The sequence below is a fragment of the Mustela putorius genome, unplaced genomic scaffold, assembly GCF_011764305.1.
Source record: "Mustela putorius furo isolate JIRA1106 unplaced genomic scaffold, ASM1176430v1.1 tig00003854_pilon_pilon_pilon, whole genome shotgun sequence".
In the NCBI taxonomy this organism is placed as follows: domain Eukaryota; kingdom Metazoa; phylum Chordata; class Mammalia; order Carnivora; family Mustelidae; genus Mustela; species Mustela putorius.
The window spans coordinates 9,442,486-9,464,399 of record NW_025422006.1 but is presented as its reverse complement, the minus strand read 5'-3'; the positions used below and the strand labels follow the sequence as shown (position 1 = coordinate 9,464,399).

Below are 21,914 nucleotides of genomic sequence, written 5' to 3'. Positions count from 1 at the left end.
GTCGGCGGGAGCCAAGCCCCTATCTGGGTGAGAGCCGCTCCAGCAAGGGGCGGGGTGGGGGCGGCTGGGCTGCTCCAGCCCGGGTGCGGGAGTCGGTAGAGAGGTCGGGAGGCGCTGGGGTGGGCGGGCTCGCTCCGCGCCCCTCCTGCCAGCGGCGGCCACTCCAGAGTGACGCGGGCAGGGGGCGTGGGGAAGCGTAGTTCTATTTATTCTGGCTGGGGAGCCGGGGGCCGGGGCCGCTCTGCGCCGCCGGAGGAGCTGTCCCGGGTCGGAGAGCGGGCTCGTTCCGCGGAGAGGGCTAAGAACCCAGCGCCCGCGGTCGGCCAGGTGGGGGCGGCCGTGGTGCGCTGGCCCGACGCACAGAGCATTTTCGGGAATTATGGAAGTCCCTTTGGGGATGATGCGGCTCGGAGTCTGGCTCAGGCGGGAGCGACGAAGGCGCAGTGTCCAGCTCAGCGGCGGGGTGTTGGGGCGCAGTCGGGCTCACCCGGGAGGCGGTAGGGGTGCAGTGTCCAGTTCCGCCGTGGAGCGAGGGGGGCGCAGTGTCAGGCTCAGCCAGGACAGGATCCGCGGGGGAGCAGGCTCCACCGGAGGGGTGATGGGGCTCATTGTCAGGTTCAGCCGGGGCTGATGGGGGCTCATTGTCCGACTCGGCCGCGAGGTGCTGGGGGCCCCGGCTCAGGTTCAGACCCGCGCGGTGGGAGTTTGCAGCCGCAGCGGGGGGCGCGGTTCTCGGTGGCCGCAGCGGGAGGCGCCGAGCGCCCGGGTCCGGAGCTCCCGCGGAGCCCGGCGGCGGGAGGAGCCCGGCGTGGCCACCGCCCCCTCCGGCCGCAGGCTCCTCCTCTCCCCCCGCCTCCTCCGTCTCGTCCGCCCGCCCGCCCGCCGGCCCAATCGGCAGCCCTCGGCCCTGCAGAGCCGGGCCGCTTGTCTGGCCGGCGGAGGCTGAGCGCGACCCTCGCGAGCCGCGGCGCCGGCCGACCAGGGACCAGCGCGACTCCCGGGACCCCGCTCTGCCCCGCGCGGCCGCCGCCTCCCATCGCTGCGGGGACGCTGGGGCGCGCGCCGCCGGGGCCGAGGCTCTCTTCCTCCCGGGGGGGAAGGAGCGGAGAAAGCCGAGCGGCGGCTCCGGGAGCGAGCGAGCCGAGGCCCCTGCCCCCGAGGCTCGGGGCTGGAGGAGGAGGAGGCGGAGGCGGAGGGAAGTGCGCGTCATTCCCGGGAGGAGAGCGTTGCACCTCCGGGCAGAGGCTGCGGCTGCCAGTTGCAGAAAAGCGGAGGCGGCGGCGGCGGCGGGCGCGGGGCTCCAGGGGCTCTCTGGCCATGGAGAGAAGATCCGGACACCGGGACGCTGGGAGCTCGGCTCCGTCTCTTTGGACCGCGGTGTAGGCACCTGAAGTAGCCGACGCTAAGTGGGGGAGGGGAAGGTAAGCCGCGGAGGGGTTCCCCCCGCCCCGCCTCCCCCGCTGCCCGCCGGGGCCACTGCGAGGTCGCCGCCCGCGGCCCCGAGCACGGTCCCAGCTCCCGGCTGCCGGCGCTCTGGCATTGAGGCGTTTCTGCTGAGACGGAAAACCTCCTCCCGCCCCCCGAAGCCCCCCCCTCGCCCTCCCCCCGCACTCCGCGGTTCCCGGTCTCTCTCCTGGCTGGGTCCGGAGACCCCGGGCTCCCCCGGAGTAAATCCTCTCCGTAAGAAAGGGTCTGGGGAACGGCGCCTCGGTTTCTTTCTCTCCGTCTCTCTTTTCATTGCGTTTACGGGGAAGGGAACAATGGACCTTTGAAAGTCGGTGTGAACAGCCTCAAACTTTCCGGAGAGGGTTGGGGTGGGGGGGATAAACCCCACAGGAAGCGACCACAGTGGAAGGTTGGTGGAACGTGCGCTGCACAGTCTGGGCTTCGGTGCGCGCGCGGGCGCGTTTGGGGGTGACCTTTGTCTCTCTACTGTTCCACTGGGTTGGTGAAGCAACCCTTCAGCCCTTACCCGCTTTGTGTTAGTAAAAGTAACGAGGGGGGCTTTAAAATCACTCGCAGCTTTCTTTACAGCTGGGGTAGCCTTGGCACTGGACCCCACTCCCAGCTTTACTCTGCAGAGTTGGGAGGTCTTGGCAAAGGAGGGGGGTCCGGCGCCGCGAGGATCCCAGAGTTCAGTGGTTAATGCCAGTTGCTACATCCTTTGCAATCAGAGCAAGGTCCCGATGTTGCTCTCTGCTGAGGCTTATCACCAGACCTCGCTGGGGAGCGGAAACCGCTCACTTAAATTCTCTGGCTAAGGTTAGGAAAACAGACTTTGATATACATCTCCTTTCATCAACAGTCGGGTTAAGGATGGAGTGCTTAATAATTTTAAGAACTTGCATTCCACACGGGAGCCACTCACTGGCTTGTGTCCACTCTCCTGGTTTCAGTGTGACAATGTGATGCCTTGTGGCATAAGTGCGTGTGTTGAGGGTAGGCGGATGTTGCTTTCCGGAGCCCTTACAGGGACAAAATGAGAATTTAGAGGCACTGGGATGGAGGGAGATTTCACCTGAGCTGAGGGAGGCCTCAGCCCTCAGGGCAGCCAGACATACCTGTTGGAAGTGGCTCTGTGTTAGGAATGCGTTTCAAGTGGTTAGCCTTAGGGTTCTTTGGTGGGCAAAAAGGAGCTCTTAATCTTTGTTTGACCCTTGAAGGAAGCTTGCTGTTTTCAAAATTGGTCTGGGCATCACGCTCTGGTTGTGTGCCTTTGATGAGCTATTCAAAGGGCTCTTTTGGGTTTGCATTTCTGGGCAAAGCAGAACAAAGTACTTGTGCTTAGCAGACACTGGGTAGAACCTTCTGGTGTTGTGTCCTTTACCTGAAAGTCACTCCTTCACTTTCTGCGTACCTGCACTCCAGGGTCTGAGTGGATGCAGATGGAGCTGGATATCTGCTTCTGGCTTTCATTTCATTCCACCTGATGCTGTTTGATCTGATGGATGTGTGTGTGCTTTGGCTTACAACAGTAAGGTTAGAAGTGAATTTTGGGTCCTCACTTACCTGTTCTGCTTTAACGGCCTGCGGACGAGGCTGAGGCATGTGTGGACACGGAGGTCAGATAGTACACTCTTCCCCTGTGCTTTTTCAGGTTTTCGTGGTCCCAGCGAATTTGTTGGAGTCCAAGCTCCTTTGTTGATCTAACCGGCAACCTGCAGATTTTCAGAAGTCTCCGATTTCACAACAGGAAACCTGAATGGGACAATACCTCCTTCGTGTTCTAATGAACCTAATCTTGCCTGTTCCCAGGCTACCTTGGGAACGGCGGGAAGACAGTCTAGAGAGTAGAGTTGACAGGCTGCTACTTACCAGCTCTGCGCCTCTGGGCCCGGGTTCTGAATTTCAGAATGATATGCTGAGCCACAGTGCAGAAGGAGATCATTGAGAAGATATTATTAAGTACAGTTTTAGACTCCTATGGGATACTGGATGTAAAGGTGTACTTTATAAAATTCTATAAAATACAAGTCTTGGATCATCCAGCCACCCCCACCCCCCGTGCATTAAACTAACAGTTTTTGTTCACCTGTTGTGTGTTGGGCGCTTGGGAAGCAGTCTGAATGCCCACACCGTGTTCTTGTCTGTAGGGAGACGGAGCTGGTTGGAGTGGGTCAAGCTTGGAAGTCACAGGGAGCCAAGATCATCTGTGTGGTGGCTTCTGTCTGTAAGGAAAGAGGAGATGGTCTCTTGCTGTTGAAAGGAATGAGCCTAGGCTGGGAGAAAAGGAAATGAGCAATTAGAGAAGGCGCAGTAAGTGTGTGTGAGTGTTTGGAGCATTGTACATAGAGTGCTTTAAGAATCCTCCGGAGGAGGACCAGATTGGGAGTGCGGGGTGGGGGGGGAGAAAGCAATTTCGTGAGAAATAAAATTTTTGAAATCACACAAAAATAGTAGGGACTGAACACTGGGGTCAGCGGTACCATTTTGAAACATAAAGTTTGGAGTATTTGAAGTCAGAATGGAGTTTAAAATGAGGCTCTGATGTTTGCTGCTGGACAATTCCCCCATTTCTTCCCATGTTGTTGGTTCACCTGTAAAATTCGTTTAAGAATACTTTATCAAGTTCTAGGGGCGCCTGGGTGGCTCAGTGGGTTAAAGCCTCTGCCTTCGGCTCAGGTCACGGTCCCAGGGTCCTGGGATCGAGCTCCACATCGGGCTCTCTGCTCAGCAGGGAGCCCGCTTCCCCCTCTCTCTCTGCCTGTATCTCTGCTTACTTGTGATCTCTGTCTCTGTCAAATAAATAAAATCTTTAAAAAAAAAGTTAAAAAAAATACTTGGGTATCAAACGGTACTTTCAAAACATGTTCTTTTGAGAGCTTTTTCGCTTCAGATCATAACCGAGTCTAAACAGTCTCCGTGACCAAGTTCTGATTTCTTTTTTTTTTTTAAAGATTTTATTTCTTTATTTGGCAGAGAGAAATCACAAGTTGTCGGAGAGGCAGGCAGAGAGAGAGAGGGGGAAGCAGGCTCCCCGCTGAGCAGAGAGCCCGATGCGGGACTCGATCCCAGGACCCTGAGATCATGACCTGAGCCGAAGGCAGCGGCTTAACCCACTGAGCCACCCAGGCGCCCCTAAGTTCTGATTTCTTGACGCTTTCCGCTTTCCGGAGTGTTGTGAATCTCAGCTTGAGTGCAGTTTTTCAGATGGTTGTGGTGGTTATTGCCGCAGTGCATTCCTCAGCGTGTCCAGGCATCTTCCCATCTCGGCCACAGGAAATCTTTTCATTGCGTTTGGGGTGTGAGCAGTAATTACAAGGATGCGCTGGCTCCTACAGTGCCTCGATTGAGAGGGGCTTGTCTGGGTCTGTAGCGTAACTGCCACATTCTTCCCCGAGTCCCAAGCCAATCTAGCCCTTCAGCTTTCCTCTCCTGTAACAAGGTGAATGTGGAAAGGGGAAAAGGAAGGAAAAGCCATGCATCTGCATTTTTGAGACCCTGACAATGACCCTGACTCGATTTCTCCATTTGTAAAGAGATGGAATTTTCAAGGGTGCTATGAAAAGAAAGGGCTGTTCCCCCAGGAAGAACAGTTGCTATCTGGGTGAAACTTGAATCTGGAAGCACTGTTTGTTTTAATCTAGTTGCCTTATTCTCCATGTGAAATGGTCTTAAGCTCATCTCACATTTTAATAAGTTGACTTTGATAGAAATCCTAGTCACATATTTAAAACTATCACGTTCAGTGTGATTTGGGAGGCGGGGAGGGGGGCGCAGTACGCATGTCCATCAGTTTTCAGGACATGTTGAATCTTAGCATGTAGTTTGAAAAGGCTTTAAACAATATTAAAATGAGGAAGTTGAGACCCAGAGAGGCTAACTAATTAGGTAAGGTCATATAGTAAATTAATGGCTGAGCAGGGACAAGAACCCCTTTGTCCTCATTTCCAGTCAGCATTTTCCCCCCACTAATATAATCTAATTTGTATCTGTTTGGTTTTGTTAGCAATTTAGTTGTTTTAGTGTTTTAATGGGGAAATAATTTGCATTTGGGCTTAGAAACTCCTTGCACCCAAGTTTAAAGCATACACTCCACCTTTTTTTCATTTCGTAGGATTTATACATGATACGATGTACACAAAGTGGGGTGATACTTCTTGTAAGAAATTTCTGGCAAATAGGGAACTAAGTGTAAAAATCATGTTAGCTTTCCTTGCATTTTTCATAAATAGCACACGAATGTAAAATATTATAGAAGTGCACATTTTTTTTTGAAAAACAAGTTCCTGGAAACATTCAGATTTGTGTTGTGATTCATAGGATGTAAGTGTATTAGAAATATGTTGGCATGGTCTTTTGTTTCCCCTGTGCTTGCTTTGGGAAGCCATTAATGTTGGTTGTCAGGAACTATGTTCAGCAAATATTTTATTGCATTCCTAAGATGTGCAAGGCTCTGGGCTATGAGCAGTACCAAGATGAATGAAACATGGGGTCTTTGTTAAAAAATGCCTCTTTTAAAAAAAATGGCATAGACCGGGACTCTGTCTATGGCTTAAAACACAGAATTGCTATCTCCCATGGAATCCGTCCTTTGATCGATTAGGCAAATCTGCCTTGAAATTGTAATTAGTAGTCTAACCTTGTGGCCAGAGTTGTAACGTGACGTTTATTTTCGTTATGTGGTCACATGTGCTCAACCTTTGATATTTATGTTATCAGGGTTTCATCTTAGTTTGGACAATAAGTAAAAAATTGACAGCATTTGGAGACTTTATTTTTATTTTTTTTTAAAGATTTTATTTATTTATTTGACAGAGATCATGAGTAGGCGGAGAGATGGGCAGAGGGAGAGAGGGAAGCAGGCTCCCCGCTGAGCAAAGAGCCCAATGTGGGGCTTGATCCCAGGACTCTGGGATCATGACCTGCGCCGAAGGCAGAGGCTTTAACCCACTGAGCCACCCAGGTGCCCCTGGAGACTTTATATTTTGAAAAGTTTGCCTGAGAAGGCTCATAGCAGTCTTAGCTTTCATATAATTTTTTAAATGGTGTTAAGACCGCATAGGAGTGTGATTGCAACATTGTTGCCTGAAAGGATTGCAATTTCAGACTATCCAGGTTGAGCCACTGAATAGTCTCATTGACTCTGAGTTTGAGATTAAGTATCTTAAAACATAGGAATATCCACCACAAGCCAGATGTCTTGGGTCGTATCTAATGACGAATGCTCTCCAAAGTGAATTTGTTACTGATTTGGGGGCTCCTACCTAATTATTGCCTCGTACTTGGACACCACCCATCTCCTGTTCTCACCATGGTCCTCGCGGATGGTGACTCACTTCCTTGAAGAATAAATAGGTGGTTTTTTTTTTTTTTTTTGCATACAATGAGGTTGGAAAATTAATTATTAATATTTTAGGGAGCGGAAAGATTAAGTTGAGCACAAGGACAATTGCCTGATTCCTGTTTCAGAAAGAAATGAGAAAAATGAGTCGTCTTTTTTTTTTTTTTAAAGATTTTTTCTTTATTTATCTGACAGAGATCACAAGTAGGCAGAGAGGCAGGCAGAGAGAGGAGGAAGCAGGCTCCCTGCTGAGCAGAGAGCCCGATGATGCGGGGCTTGATCCCAGGACCCTGGGATCATGACCTGAGCCGAAGGCAGAGGCTTAACCCACTGAGCCACCCAGGTGCCCCGAGTCGTCTTTTTTTATTGTGGTAAAAAAACCAGATTGGGTTTTTACTAGGACCAATGCCACCTCTATAAAATCCACTTCAGATGAGGATCTCGAAAATTCTCGTTGCTTAATGCCAAAGATGTGGCTTTAGTTGTGCAAGGGGTACTTGATGACAGCCCCTCGCCAGTCACCCTAGGACATGCTCAGATAGAAGCGAGGTGCTGGTAATATGGAGAAGCTAGCAGTTTGGTAGCGAGTGGGCTGGGTATGGAGATAGAGTGGAAAAAGCCAAAGGGGAGATGAATCGTCTTCTCAGCACGGTTAATGATGTCTTTTGATGAATGTTAATAGCTGCTTTCCCAAGTGCTTGTGCCTGTCCTCTCCATATGGTCGCGCCTCACAGTGTATGGTCAGCTCCGGGATAACCCCCCACCTCCACCCTCACCCCTGCCGCCGGGTTACCATGTGGTCTGAGCTTGGCGCTAACCTTCAGGTATTTCTTCTTGTTCCCTGTTCGTGCTTCAGGCCCTTGAGGTCATCACAAAGCCCCTGTTTGCCTGTCCCACGGCCGCTGCCTGGAATCTGCCCCTGCCCAGCTCTGCAAATTCCAAGCACCGTCTAGTGCTGAGTAGTGCTGAGTTCTTGCTGATTCGTTGGTCCTCCCTGCTGACTCTCAGGCACTGTTGACTTGTGATGAACTTGGAGCCTGGAGGAGGTGTAATAGGGTCCCTTCCCTAAGCCTAGCTTTCAGACGCCCCCGGAGGTCAGGCACTGTGACCGTTTTTATTTTGGCCAGGGACGCATCTGCAGCCTTCCAGAAAATACAAGAGACTTCTGTTGTTTCCTCCCATATTGGTCATCATTGGACAACATGTTGTCATGTTAGTGGCTGAGTTCCGTGGGAGATTTTGGTTTATACATGCAAAGGAAGCTATTAGTAGTGGCCTGGTGGCTTGCATTTGGGTAAGTCAGCTTGCCAGGGCTTTTAAAAATGAACTCTTTTGCATTTATAGAGATCTAATAAACTCAGGCGATCACCTCTTCAGCCCACCAGCCCAGTGTCTTTGCCTGGACATGCATGGTACTTGTTTCCTTGGGACCTCTCCTCACCCCTCTCCTTCTCCCGAGCACTGAGCTCTGAGCTCCTTGAAGGTAGAGATTGTGCACCGTTGGGTCCCCATCATCTAGCAGAGTCCTTGTCCCATAAGAGATGTTCAAGCCTAAATGCGTTCCCTTTTGTGCAAACCTTTACTTTCAGGGGTGAACATTGTATTAAAAATAGGCTCTGAGCCTGGATGGCTCAGTGGGTTAAGCCTCTGCCTTCGGCTCGGGTCATGGTCCCAGGGTCCTGGGATCGAGCCCCACCTTGGGCTCTCTGCTGAGCAGGGAGCTTGCTTCCCCCTCTCTCTCTGCCTGCCTCTCCGCCTGCTTGTGATCTCTGTCTGTTAAATAAATTAAAAAAAAAAAAATAGGCTCTGTGCTGTAGGTAAAAGAAGCAGTGCATTTGGACTGTAATCCTGGCCCTGCCATTAATAGAAACTCTGCCTTGATGCTGGATCGTGTGGCCCCAGATCTCTTCAATCTGGGCATCTCATTATTCATCTGGAGTATTTCCTATCTTGAAAGTCATGCCCGAACATCCATCCTCGTCACCCGCTTTCTACTGTCATTGCGTTTTGATGTCTCTATCTGGAGATCGTGGACTCTTGGTGCATCTCTGCTTCTTTATCAAACAAATCTCCGTTGCCTTTTCTTTTTTCCTACTTTTCGACATTTTAACCAACATAACTTTCTTGGCTCTTTCTTCTTGAGAAGTATTTTCGGGCTTTGTCCCTGGCGCTCGGCGGAGAATGCAGCCCGCAGGCGGCTCTGCCCTTTGCCGTAACCTTAATTAAATCAGCCTCCCCCAGGTCAGACGTTGGCTCTGGTTCTTTCTTTCCAAGGCCAGCTGCAAGGCTGATGACACGCCTGGGTCTGCCATTGTGTGCCTCTGTGGCAGCCATCCGTCACTGTCAGCAGGTTGGGAGCCTGTGTCCGCCCAAGCTGTGGGGGAGGGTGGAAGCAGCGTTAGAAGAGAGGGGAGAAGAGAGGGCAGCTTCTCAGTGGAAAGAATTAAGGAGAAAAAGGAACCTGAGGAATAATACCCAGGAAAAGGGAACAGGAGGGAAGAGCAGAGGACTGGTAGGTAAAATGACGCAGCCTCTCCTTTCTCCAGGCTCCCAAGTTGGAGGTTGTTCTGCCTTCAGTTGGGTCTATCCATAGTTCTTTCCTTCCACCCAGGGGCCTACCCCCTTGGCTTTTTCAGTTTAACTTCGGGTAAGGAATGTTAGACATTCTTCATTGTCAGCCGTTCTCCCCCGCCACCGTTGGCCTGTGGGTCTGTTTCCTTTTTTCTTTTGCTTCCCTTTTGTTGCCCATGGTAATGTTCTTTAGCCTTTGCTCTGTCAGCCATCTTGGCTTTGGGGTCAAGCACTGCTTTTCATGGAGATGCTTAACAGATTTGAAAAAGACAGGATTAATGAGGATCCTTGGTGTCGGGAAAGTCAGACATCTGCCTCCGGTGCCTTGCTTACGTGAGAAGACTATAAGGAGGAACCAAAAATATTTCTCAACGGTTGCCTATCTAACTTTAAGATGGGAAAGAGTTCACTTGGTTTGCTTTGGGCATTAGATATTATAAATAAAGACTCTTTGTTCCGAGGGATCCATATCTAACAGGAGATTCCGACATAATTTTCAGGGATATATCCACTTGAGTGAAATTGTAGGCGGTTTGCTAATCTGAATTCCTTCACGGCAGACCCATAAACCCGGCATTTGTTGCTTCGTTGTTTGCAACATAATCTGACTCTTAGTATTTTTAGTTAATTTTTGTTTTCCAGGGATTTGTTACTTCCTAACAATGGCTTTCTGGCAACGAGCTTCATAGGAGAGCTTAACAAAAAGCAAATTTCTAAGGAGGAAAAAACAAATGTCTTCTGGCTTTCACTAATACTTATTCTGACTCAAATGCTTTGTGACAAAAAATAATTTTTAGTCAATTTAGTCTTTTTAGGAGATGATAGGTTTGAAAAATCCCTTGTCATTTCTCTGTATTATATTTTAACAGAGTTAGTATGTACTGGGAGTGTGGTTTCCTCTTGAGGGGAGGGGGTGGTGTGAACAGTGATGCCTGGTGCTGGGCTAGAAGTCTGGGGGTACTGGTGTTTTTTTTACATAATATTAGCTCAGCTTTGGGAAGTGTCATGCATCATATGTGTCTAAATTGACCAGGTGGAAAAAGAAGGTAGGGGTAAAAATGAAGATTTCTCAGCCCCTTATTTTTTCCCTGCATAGGGAGAAGTTTTTGTTTTTGTTTCCATTTGAGAGACAGAGAGAGCGTGGGCACAAGACGCAGACTCCCTGCTGAGCCCAGACAATCCACCCCGCACCCCTCGGTCCCCTTGCAGGACTCTCGATCCCAGGACTCCAGGATCATGACCTGAGTGGAAGGCAGATGCTTAACCAACTGAGCCACCCAGGTGCCCCCAGGGAGAGGTTCTTAACACAGGATTGGTGTTTCCCCTGTGCCTCTGAATATTGCCCTGGGCATGATCAGCTTAGTAAAAGTAAACCAGAGTGAAGTACATAAACTAACCATGCCAAGTGTCTTATTTCTTGGGAACATGACAGGCAATTGCAGGTGATAATGACTCATCTTGGTTTGGAGACTCGAAAGAAAAGACAAAGGCCTGCCTGTGCAACGTCATGGTGGAGAATATGTCTCGTCTGAGAGCGCTGTTGTGTTTGGAGGTCTCAGGGTGCTGGAGTCTTTGGGGTATGCTTGGACAAACCAAGGTGATCTCTGAGTGAAACTGAACTGAACTTTCCTCCACCATCTGTCTGTTTTCTCCCAAATAGCTCTAAGTACAGACCTAGCATTTATGTTGAAATGTATTTTAGGGGTGCCTGGGTGGCTCAGTGAGTAAAGCCTCTGCCTTCGGCTCAGGTCGTGATGTCAGGGTCCTGAGATCGAACCCCGCGTTGGGCTCTCTGCTCAGCAAGGAGCCTGCTCCCCCCACCCACCTGTCTCTCTGACTACTTGTGATCTCTGTCAAATAAATGAAATCTTAAAAAAAAAATGTATTTTATCCTGTATGCTCTGGGAATAGGATATGCATCCAAATATATTCCTCTAAGCTTTGTATAGAAGGATGTCCCCCAGAAACTTTTCAACCATCGTTTTTGAAAAATCTTTATAATATGTATTTAAATATATAATTTTCATGAAAATATTGCTCACACTTAAGTATTTATTTCACATTTTGAGAAACTAAAGCGCCTTAAAGTCAGTTTTGCTAAGCTTATTTCTTACAGAACAGCTTTATATGATTAATGTGTTGAGGTCATTGTTTATCAACTATAGACAGAGTCTGAATCTACAACAAAATGAAAGAAACACCCTAAACCTGATTCCTTGATGTTTTCTTTTTCCTAAGAAATGGGATATTGGAAGTTGGAAACATTAATTGGTAGGTTCAAGGCCATTAAGAGCTGGTTAAAATTTTAATTAGGTTATAATTACTAATAATTATAAATATCTATCATTTGTTTTCAAGGTAATTCATGAACACCTCTTGTTCCTGGCATGTGTTAACTTTTTATTGTGACCAAGAGCATACCAGTGGGTGTGTGATAAAGACCTACCAAATCTTTTTTAAAAAAAATTATGTATTATTAGGCCCAGGGGTACAGTCTGTGAATCATCAGGCTTACATACTTCACAGCACTCACTATAGCACATACCCTCCCCAATGTCCATAACCCCACCACCTTCTCCTACCCCCTTCCCCCCGGCAACCCTCAGTTTGTTTTGTGAGATTAAGAGTCACTTATGGTTTGTCTCCCTCCCAATCCCATCTTGTCTCATTTATTCTTTTCTTATCCCCCAAACCCCCCATGCTTCCACTCAAATTCCTCATGTCAGGGAGATCATATGATGGTTGTCTTTCCCTGATTGACTTATTTCACTCAGCTTAATACCCTCTAGTTCCATCCACGTTGCTGCAAATGGCAAGATTTGATTCCTTTTGATGGCTGCATAGTATTCCATTGTATATATACACCACCTCTTTTTTATCCATTCATCTGTGGATGGACGTCTAGGTTCTTTCCATAGTTTGGCTATTGTGGACGTTGCTGCTGTAAATATTTGGGTGCACGTGCCCCTTTGGATCACTACATTTATGACCTACCAAGATCTTAATCAAGTTTCCTCAGCCAGATTTTGGCCATTTGTTCCCAAACTCGACTGTAACTTGGCAGAACTGACCTTTCAAAAATTATGTGCTTGATCAAAGAAGAGTCAGCCTGAGATCAGACCAGCTTCTTGACTGCTCCTCTAACTACAGCCTGAATTTTCCATTCAAAACTAAGTTCTCATAACAAGTGTAGGTGGGATTTCAAAGGCCTTAAACGAATCAAACGCAGAGCATTTTCATTAGGTGTTCCATGTGATGGGGTCGATACGCATGACATATGAGATCCCCTCTGCACTGGGTTGGAGATGCTGAGTGATTTTGGGGGTCTGAATATACAGCTTCCAGGGCCAGTGTCCTCATCCACTGTGTGAATAAATAAGCAGGGATAGTAGGTGGTTTGTGGCAATAGAAAGATGTGAAAACTCAGCCCTTTAAAGAGCACTTACTGGCTTTGAAATATTGCTGTGTCTGTATTGAGAAGACTTTCCCTTTGATCACAGGACTGTTTTCAAAGTAAGTTCTGTGCCCACTGTGGGGCTCGAACTCACAAGCTGCTGATCAGGAGTCAAATGCTCTACTGGCTGAGCCAGCCCCGGTACCCAGCTCATAGCACTTTCTGGCTTTCAGCGTAACAGTGCAAACTGGAATGGAGCACTTGCTGCATTTCCTCCTGTTGTGCTACCAGGATTACAAAATATTATGAAAGGCTGAGCTTGTCTAGTTTGCCGCTCTTTATCTTTAGAATTCCTATTTGCTGTTGGTAATAATACCTTTAGTCACCAGCTAGATTGCACACTAGGGTTGCATTTTGTAAAAATTAATGCTTTGGCTTTCTTGCTTGAAGTAGTAGATGTTCTCAGTTTTTCCCAAATCAAGGCCACGGATCCAGATCGATGAGACAAAATTTCCCAGAACCTCAAGTATGTTGAGGAAAGATTGAGTGGGACATTCGTGTCTGTGTGTGCGTGTGCGTGTGTGTGTGTGTGTGGACTGTAGAGGTAGAGTGTGATCTAAGTTCAGCAAGCGCCTTGTGAGGACCTACTGGGTGGAAGGTGCGAATACTAAGATAAGTGAGACTAGTGCCTGTTCTCAAGAAACTTAAGTCAGCCACAGGGGACGGGTAGACAAGTCCACACGTTAACAAACATGAGGCAGAAAGCAAGATGATCAACTAGAGTTTTATTTAAATTTTGTTGTTGTTGTTGTTAGTAATCTCTATACTCAACGTGGGGCTTAAACTTTAAGTCAAGAGTTACAGGCTCTGTGAACTGAGCGAGCCAGGACAGGAGCCCCCCAATAAGAGTTCTAGGCAGAGTGCAGGGAAGAACAGCCAGGGAACCTGTAGAATGCTGAGATGACAGGGCCTCCTGGAGAGCATAGCGTGGTGTTTGATGACTTTAAATGAGAATGTATCTGTTTTCTTTCTTTTTATTTTTTTAAATTGTTCTCCACTCTTTCTTTAAGGATTTTATTTTATTTGTTTGACAGAGGTCACAAGTAGGCAGAGAGGCAGGCACAGAGAGAGGAGGAAGCAGGCTCCCCGCTAAGCAGAGAGCCCGATGCAGGGCTCGATCCCAGGACCCTGAGATCATGACCTGAGCTGAAGGCAGAGACTTTAACCCACTGAGCCGCCCAGGCGCTCCATATCTGTTTTCTTAAAATCATGCTCTTTTTTATAGGCCAAGAAACTCTCACCAACCTGAGCTCCTTTATCATTATTGAAATTCCTAAGGAAAAGAAATTATTTTCTGTGATTACTTCTTGTAATTGAGTGCCCTTAACAATGCGCAGACCCCTCCCACCTTGAGTTACTGTTTGAGGCGTGATGCTCTTTTCTATCCAACAGAAGAATTTTATTTAAAATAATAGCAAGTTTTAAAGTGTTCTTTTGTGAGTTTTTTTTGACAAAAGTAGTAGGTTTTGAATGTTTACCCTTTTCCAGCATTTGCATTGATATCTTTCAAGTTGATATGGTTTCATATTCTTTTTTTTTATTTTTATTTTTATTTTTTTTAAAGTTTTATTTATTTATTTGTCAGAGAGAGAGAGCGAGCGAGAGTGAGCACAGGCAGACAGAGTGGCAGGCAGAGTCAGAGGGAGAAGCAGGCTCCCTGCTGAGAAAGGAGCCCGATGTGGGACTCGATCCCAGGACGCTGGGATCATGACCTGAGCCGAAGGCAGCTGCTTAACCAACTGAGCCACCCAGGCGTCCCTGGTTTCATATTCTTAGTCGTTTCCTGTATTACGTCCTTTAAATCTTTGCCTAAATTCCCTGTGAAGATCTCTAATGGCATGGTATTTATTTATGTATATGATAGCATGAAATATGACAAGTGATATTTGTTTATTTATTTACTTAATGATTTTACTTTTTAGTTAATTAATTATTACTAAGCCGTTCGGGCTGCCACTTTTTACCATCCGGTAAAGAAATATGAGGTAATTCTTTGGAATGCCAGAAGTTAACGCTTTGAAATCTTCATGGAGTGCATTTCCAAACTCAAAGCCAATGAGTTGCGCCCCCTCCCCCCCCATTTTGAATTCTCTGTCTGTGTTTAGGGATTTAACTCAGTCTGTACTTGCTCTTCAAATACATCATAAAATGCTAACATGTTCCTTCCATAGAGTACTGTGTTCTTTACACTAGGAAGATGGCCCTCTTAAAAATGACATGTAATATGAACAGATTATTAGTGTATTGAGTAAAAACACTGGTCTGTCATAAAAAGTTTAAAATGACAGCTCAGACTCCCCTCAAAGTCTTGAAAGCTGGAGGGAACTCTTCATGCCTTCTTCTGTTAAGTGCCTCTTTGTTCTTGGAACCCCAAACTCACACTAATCCAGCGCTGGACATGAATATTCTCTTCCTGTGGTTTTTTTAATAGCATTTTCTGTTCTCTAGCTTCCTTTATTGTAAGAATACAGTATACGGTACATACGACATGCAGAATGTGCGGTCATCAACGTTTATGTCCTCCGTAAGGCTTCTGGCCAACAATAAGCTGTTATTAGTTAAGTTTTTGGAGAGTCAAAAGTTATACATGGATTTATGACTGACTGCTTGTTGAGGGGAGGCGGGGATCCGCTCCCCAGTTCAGGGGTCAACTGCCTTGGTCAGTGCCCCTCTGCCTTCAAGGAAGTGATTCAAATTGAATTGAGGAAAAGAAAAATTGAACCTAGGAATTGTACGTTTTAGGGATGCTGCACATCTTTTGTCTATCCCCCATAGTGCTTACCACAGTTCTTTAGTGACCTCGAGAGCTCACAGTTGCTGACTGAATGAGCGAAATGTCAATTCTTCCCACAAATAACTTGAATCTTTAACTAGCAATCACTATATTTTTAGGTAATTGATTCATAATACTCCTCCTAAAGTAAACTCGTAAATGTCAAGTGAAATTCTAAAGCAGTATATTTGTATCTTGTATCTTTAAAAATGATGATAAATGGAAAGAGCAGTTTGCATAAAGTGATTTTTTTAGTTGTAATGTTTTAAATGCTTATTTATTTATTTAAGTAATCTCTACCCCCAACATGGGGCTTGAACTCATGACCCCGAGGTCAGGGGTCTGAGTCAACTGATGTCCCTGGACATCTGAGCCAACCAGATGTCCCTGGTTGTAATTTTAAGATGGTCTCAACAGTGTGTTTACTTCTTAGGAAAAGAATGATTGTATTTGTTGCTTATGCATTTACATGTTTTCCAGTAGAGTGAAGCTTATGGGCTCAAAATATATGAACATAAATATATTTAGTTTTGGGGCACCTGGCTGGCTCAGTTGGTAGAGCAAGCAACTCTTGGTCTCGGGGAGGGGGGGTCATGAGTTCAAGCCTCATGCTGGGTGCAGAGTTTACTTAAAAAATGATAAAAATTTAAAAAAATATACTGAGGTTTACAAAAGAGTTATGGGGAGAACACAGCCACAAATATTTTTCCTTTATTGATAAATTTAATTTATGGCCAACACCATCTGAGTTTTCCATGTTAGGATATCGTTTTGTGAATGTGAAGACCCAAATTATTCCCAGTGGGTTGGTGGCTTCATTTAGCCTCTTACTGCCTGTGATTATATTGTGGGTACATCTGGAGACACATCATCTCCCACAAAAGAGCCCTCCAGCCTGGTAAGGAATAACAACCTTTCTCACCCGGAAACAATGAAGTATCAGATGATTGCAGCTTCGAACAAAAGCTTCCCACTCCCTTTCAGAGCAGATTATCGTCATGATTCCCTCCCACCCTGGTGAGCCTGGCACTCAAGAGTATCTAGTTTAGTCCTTTCTTTGTTAATAGGGGATCATAAAGGGGTCTTTGTTACACTCTCTCATTTGGTCCAGGAGGATGTCTCCATGATTTCTTTCTGTTGTTTGGCACATGCGGCAGTTTCTTCAATGGTACCTTGAATCGTGTTCTCTTCCTTTGTCACGAAGCTTAAGCTTCATCTAAATAATTACTTCTGTTCAGAAATCAAACTCCACTCACCAAGTGTTTTGACAGACACACTGACTCTGAGAATGTTCTTTGCCCCGTGTAAAATCGGCATCAATTCCTGATTAGATTCCCTTTCTGTCCTCATTAATTTCCAGGTCGTTTGGGTCCTGGGAAGGCTTATTGATGGCTTTTCTAATGACCACATTTTGTGTTTCATGGATTTGCTGTAGTTTAGAGCAATTTGGGGGTACCCTTGTGACTGGGATCTTATCCATTGTTTTGGCAGAAGATGAGGGGATTAATTACGAGGTACTGAATGAAATCAGGTGACACTGTGATTCTCTAGTTACTACGAAGGGAAGTAACGGAATAGGTTGAACATCGTGTTTCCAAAGCCATGGGACATGTTTAGCCATGGTCCTTGCAAGAATGACATGATAGAAGCATAGCATTTCTTGCTTCCTTGCATTCTTTCTTTGACTTTGCAAAGTAACAGAATAGCGTTGCATTCAAAACTTCCTCTTTCATTCAGAAACTTCCAAGTGCTTACTCTAAAGAATAAAAAGGACTGACCTTGTTTTGTGTGTCAGCTTCTCTTAGACTCATTGGTAGTGAACTTCTGCCTGAAGAATTCTTTTTTTTATATACTTAAAAAAAAAAAGATTTTATTTATTTATTTGACAGACAGAGACCACAAGTAGGCAGAGAGGCAGGCAGAGAGAGAGAGAGGAGGAAGCAGGCTTCCCGCCGAGCAGAGAGCCCAGGACGCTGGGATTATGACCTGAGCCGAAGGCAGAAGCTTTAACCCACTGAGCCACCTGCATGAAGAATTCTTGAAAATATTAATATGCTCTTTCAGACTCAGCTCATTCTAGCTACACCCTTGCAAATCAGAAAACTGATTTCTTTGACATTATTGCCTCTTGGTTGTTTTGAAAGACACATTAGTATAAGGTTAAGAGCCTGAACTCTAGCACCCTGGGTTTGAGTCCTGGTTTTCTCCTATACTAGCTAATGAACAATTCTAGGCCTCCGCTTTTCTCATGTGTATGATGGAGACCATGGGAGCTACTGAGATTTGTCATGTTAAAGGTGTTAGATGAGTAATGTATGTGAGAGGTTTAAAACAGTGCCTGGCAATCAGGACTGTGAGTTAGATTTAAAAAAAAATTTATTCTAACCATAATATTTGAAAGCCTATTATATATATATATATATATTTAAGGATTTTATTCATTTGACAGAGAGCAGGAGAGCATAAGCCAGGGGAGCAGCAGGCAGAGGGAGAGAGAGAAGCAGGTTCCTGCCCAGCAGGGATCCCAATGTGGGACTTGATCCTAGGGCCCTGAGAACATGACCCAAGCCGAAGGCAGATGACCTAACCGACTGAGCCACCCAGGTGTCCCTGAATGCCCGTGCTTTTAAACAAAATGTGAGGACTCAAAGAAATTCTTAAAAACAGTATTCAGTTGCGTGAGTTGGAAGACCTAATTGGCTTTACTTAATGATTCGGGAATCAAGCAGCATCTCATGTTAGCAGAAAGAAAGGGGCTCCAAAGAGCTGTCAACAATGGAAGGCAGAGGAGGCAGAAAAAGAAGTTTCTAGTGAAGAGTGGGTTGTTTCAGGTGCAGTCATCTTCCTTTGGGGGAAGGCAGGGGTCTGTCAGGCTGATGATCTTACTAGGGCCGACCAGGTAATTCCAGACTGGTCGAAGGTTACATTCCTGAGGGAGCCTGAAACCGCCGTTAGGTTGGGTGTCAAGTCTTGTTGTGGTGATGTGGCCTTAGCACATTTTGGGCCTGTTGCCTCTTTTTTTTTTTTTTTTTTTAAAGATTTTATTTATTTATTTGACAGATAGAGATTACAAGTAGGCAGAGAGGCAGGCAGAGAGCTAAGCTGATGTGGGGCTTGAGCCCAGGACCCTGGGATCAAGACCTGAGCCGAAGACAGAGGCTTTAACCCACTGAGCCACCCAGGCGCCCCATGTTGCCTCTTTTTTAAACCAGAGAATGTAGACTTTCGGTGTCCTGACTAAATGAATTCCTAGTCTGTGGCTAAGGGATAACGCAGGTAGAATTGCTTAAGTTGCTTCACCGAAAGATAAACCTAGTGGGGATATCGAACACCCAAACGGGAAAGCTTGTCTGTGGGAACATGTTGGGGCCAACGTGTGATCTTTCTAGCATGTGTGGACTTTAACTTCAGTGTGAGGAGCTTAGAGTCCTGGTACTCTAGAAGTTTGACCTCTTGCTTCCGTGTCTCACCAGGTTTATGTTTAAGATATAAAATCCACGGCCCTTCTGGTACCAGCTGAGCCGCAGTCCCTGGGGTGGAGAGCCCAGGAATCGACATTTTTATCAAATAGCACTGGGGACTCATAGGCACGATGAGCACTGAGAACGGTCACCTTAGGAGAGTGGCTGTCAACCAAGGTGCTCATTCAGATCCCTTTGGGGGCATGAAAAAGATGGGGGTGCTTGGGTCCTGACTTTGTTGTTTGGGGTACAGCACGGGGCAGTGATGTTAGTGGATGACTCCGACGTGCAGCCAGGGGCAAGAAGCAGTGACATTAGAGGACAGTTCCTGGTTCTATCCGGTGTGTGAGCTGACCTGGTATTTTCAAAGAGTCGTTGAAGTGGTTACCAGGCGCTGGGGGAAAGGGAGGGGCGGGGAATTCTTGTATCATGGTTACCGACTTCTCTTGGGGCTGGTGGAAACGTCCTGGAGATGGTTGGTGGGGACGGTTGTGCAAAACTGAAGGAACTAAAGGCCACCAGACTGCGCACTTTACAATGGTTGAAGTGATGAGTTTTATGTGACGTGATTTGATCATCATAAAAAACACTTAATAAAGCCATTCCTGGGGTGCCTGGGGGGTGTTGGTCCATTGAGCTGCCAACTCTTGGTCTTGGCTCAGGTCATGATCTCAGAGTCCTGGGATCGAGACTCCTTTCAGGCTCTGCACTCAGCAGGCTCTGCCTGAGGAGTCTCTCCCTCTCCCTCCCCCCGCTCGATTGCACACACTCTCTCAAATAAATAAATCTTTTTTTTTTTTAAGATCTATTTATTTATTTGACAGAGATCACAAGTAAGCAGAGAGGCGGGGCAGGGGGGAGCAGGCTCCCTACTGAGCAGAGAGCCGGAGGCGGGGCTCAATCCCAGGACACTGGGATCAGGAGCAGAAGGCAGAGGCTTAACCCACTGAGCCACCGAGGCACCCCTCAAATAATTAAATCTTAAAAAAAAGAAAGCCATTACAACTCTCACCTGTCTGGACCTTAATTTTTTTTTTTTCTTTTCGCAGCGACAGTGTATCATGCATGCCACTGATTCCAGGGGACACTCCCCTGCTTTCCTGCAACCGCAGAATGGAAGCAGCCATCGCTCGTCTGGCTACGTTCCAGGGAAGGTTGTGCCCCTGCGGCCCCCTCCTCCTCCAAAGAGCCAAGCTTCAGCCAAACTGACCTCCATCAGACAGGAAGCCCGGGCCACCTTTGCTTTCTCCACCGAAGAGCAGCAAGCCCAGAGAGAAAGCCGAAAGCAGAAGAGGCACAAAAATACTTTCATTTGCTTTGCTCTCACTAGTTTCTCATTTTTTGTTGCACTTGCGGTCATTCTAGGGATCTCCTCGAAATACGCTCCAGATGGTAAGGGTGCACGTATGCACGTCGTGGGCACGCACGTGTACAGAGCACGTGTTCTAGGAGAAGAACGGGGGAGGAAAATGGGAGGATAGAATTTAAAAAAAAACTCGTGTTATCTTGACTTGGCTCTGGCTAATTCATATATAGAGAAACGGAGACATAACTTATTAAAGCAATTGTTAAAGGAATCCATTGGAAATGATACAGTTGAAGGACTGCTCTTCCTTTCCATTTTGCTGCTTTGTCCCAGGGCTCAAGACGTTCTTCGAGCATTTTTTTTTTTTAAAATGTTCATTTTAAGAGTCTTTAGTGAATTCTTGCAGGAGCGCAATTTCATCCTTTGTGGTAGGTATGATTTTCTGACTGCTCGGAATTTTAGCGATAAAAATGACTGAATATAGGGGCACCTGGCTCAGTCCATAGTGTGTGTGACTCTTATGTCCTGGTTGTGAGTTCGAGCCCCATGTTGGGTGTGGAGCCTACTTAAAATAAAAGTTTTTTTAAAATACAGTAAAAAAATTACTAAATGTGGTGACAAAGCTACATTTGATTTTTTTAAATTTTTATTTATTTATTTTTATAGATTATTTGAGAGGGAAAGAACATGAGTGTGAGTAGGGAAAAAGGGCAGAGGGAGAGGGAGAAGCAGACTCTCCACTAACCGGGGAGCCTGATGCAGGACTGGATCCCAGGATCTGGAGTCATGACCTCAGCAGAAGGCAGACCCTTAACTGACTGAGCCACCCAGGTGCCCGATTTTTTTTTGTTTTTTTAATGAGGGAAAGTGCTAAGATATCTCTTCCGTTGCTTGAAATCAGCTGGGGAACAGTTCTAAAAGAGAAGCTTCAAGTATTTTGAGGAAACAATTTATATCTTTTTCTTTTTTTTAAAGATTTTATTTATTTATTTGACAGAGAGAGATCGCAAGTAGACAGAGAGGCAGGCAGAGAGAGAGTGAGAGAGAGAGGGAAGCAGGCTCCCTCCTGAGCAGAGAGCCCGATGCGGGACTCGATCCCAGGACCCCGAGATCATGACCTGAGCTGAAGGCAGCGGCTTAACCCACTGAGCCACCCAGGCGCCCAACAATTTATATCTTTGAAGGAAAGATACATTTATCTGTTACATTTGTATTTGTTACATTTATTATATCTGTTACATTTTGTTACATCTATTATATCTATTATTTGTTACATTTGTTACATCTCATACATTTATCTAAAAGTCACTTATTACTTCATAGTTAAATATCATGTAGGCAGGTTTTCATTTCTTAAATGGCTTTTGCTTTGCAAGTTGGTAATATAGGAATAGTTTGAATGGTTTTGAAGAAATTCATTGTCAGTCAGCCTCAATACGATATCATGGCTAGGGTATCAGGATAGAGTCCCATCCACCGGTCTGAAAATCAGAGGGCTCAGGGCTGTCGAAGGAGAGGCAGACCATAACACCTTGGACTGGGCATCATTTTTGTCTGCATTTTTA

At 46.5% G+C, this 21,914-nt stretch overlaps 1 protein-coding gene across 3 annotated transcripts in view; it reads left to right on the top strand.

Moving 5' to 3' along the window:
• The first annotated feature begins 226 nt into the window (after positions 1-226).
• CEMIP2 (cell migration inducing hyaluronidase 2) overlaps positions 227-21,914 on the top strand; it is an 83,663-nt gene continuing 61,975 nt past the window's right edge. Inside the window, exons 1-2 of one of the 3 annotated variants that reach the window (XM_045065094.1) lie at positions 227-327; positions 20,093-20,435. In XM_045065094.1, the coding sequence (XP_044921029.1) occupies positions 20,105-20,435 (331 nt within the window). In that variant the 5' untranslated portion in view covers positions 227-327; positions 20,093-20,104. Of the gene's footprint in view, positions 328-1,284; positions 1,422-20,092; positions 20,436-21,914 lie in introns of those variants that run through there. The other 2 variants (XM_045065095.1, XM_045065096.1) reach the window with 2 other exon arrangements.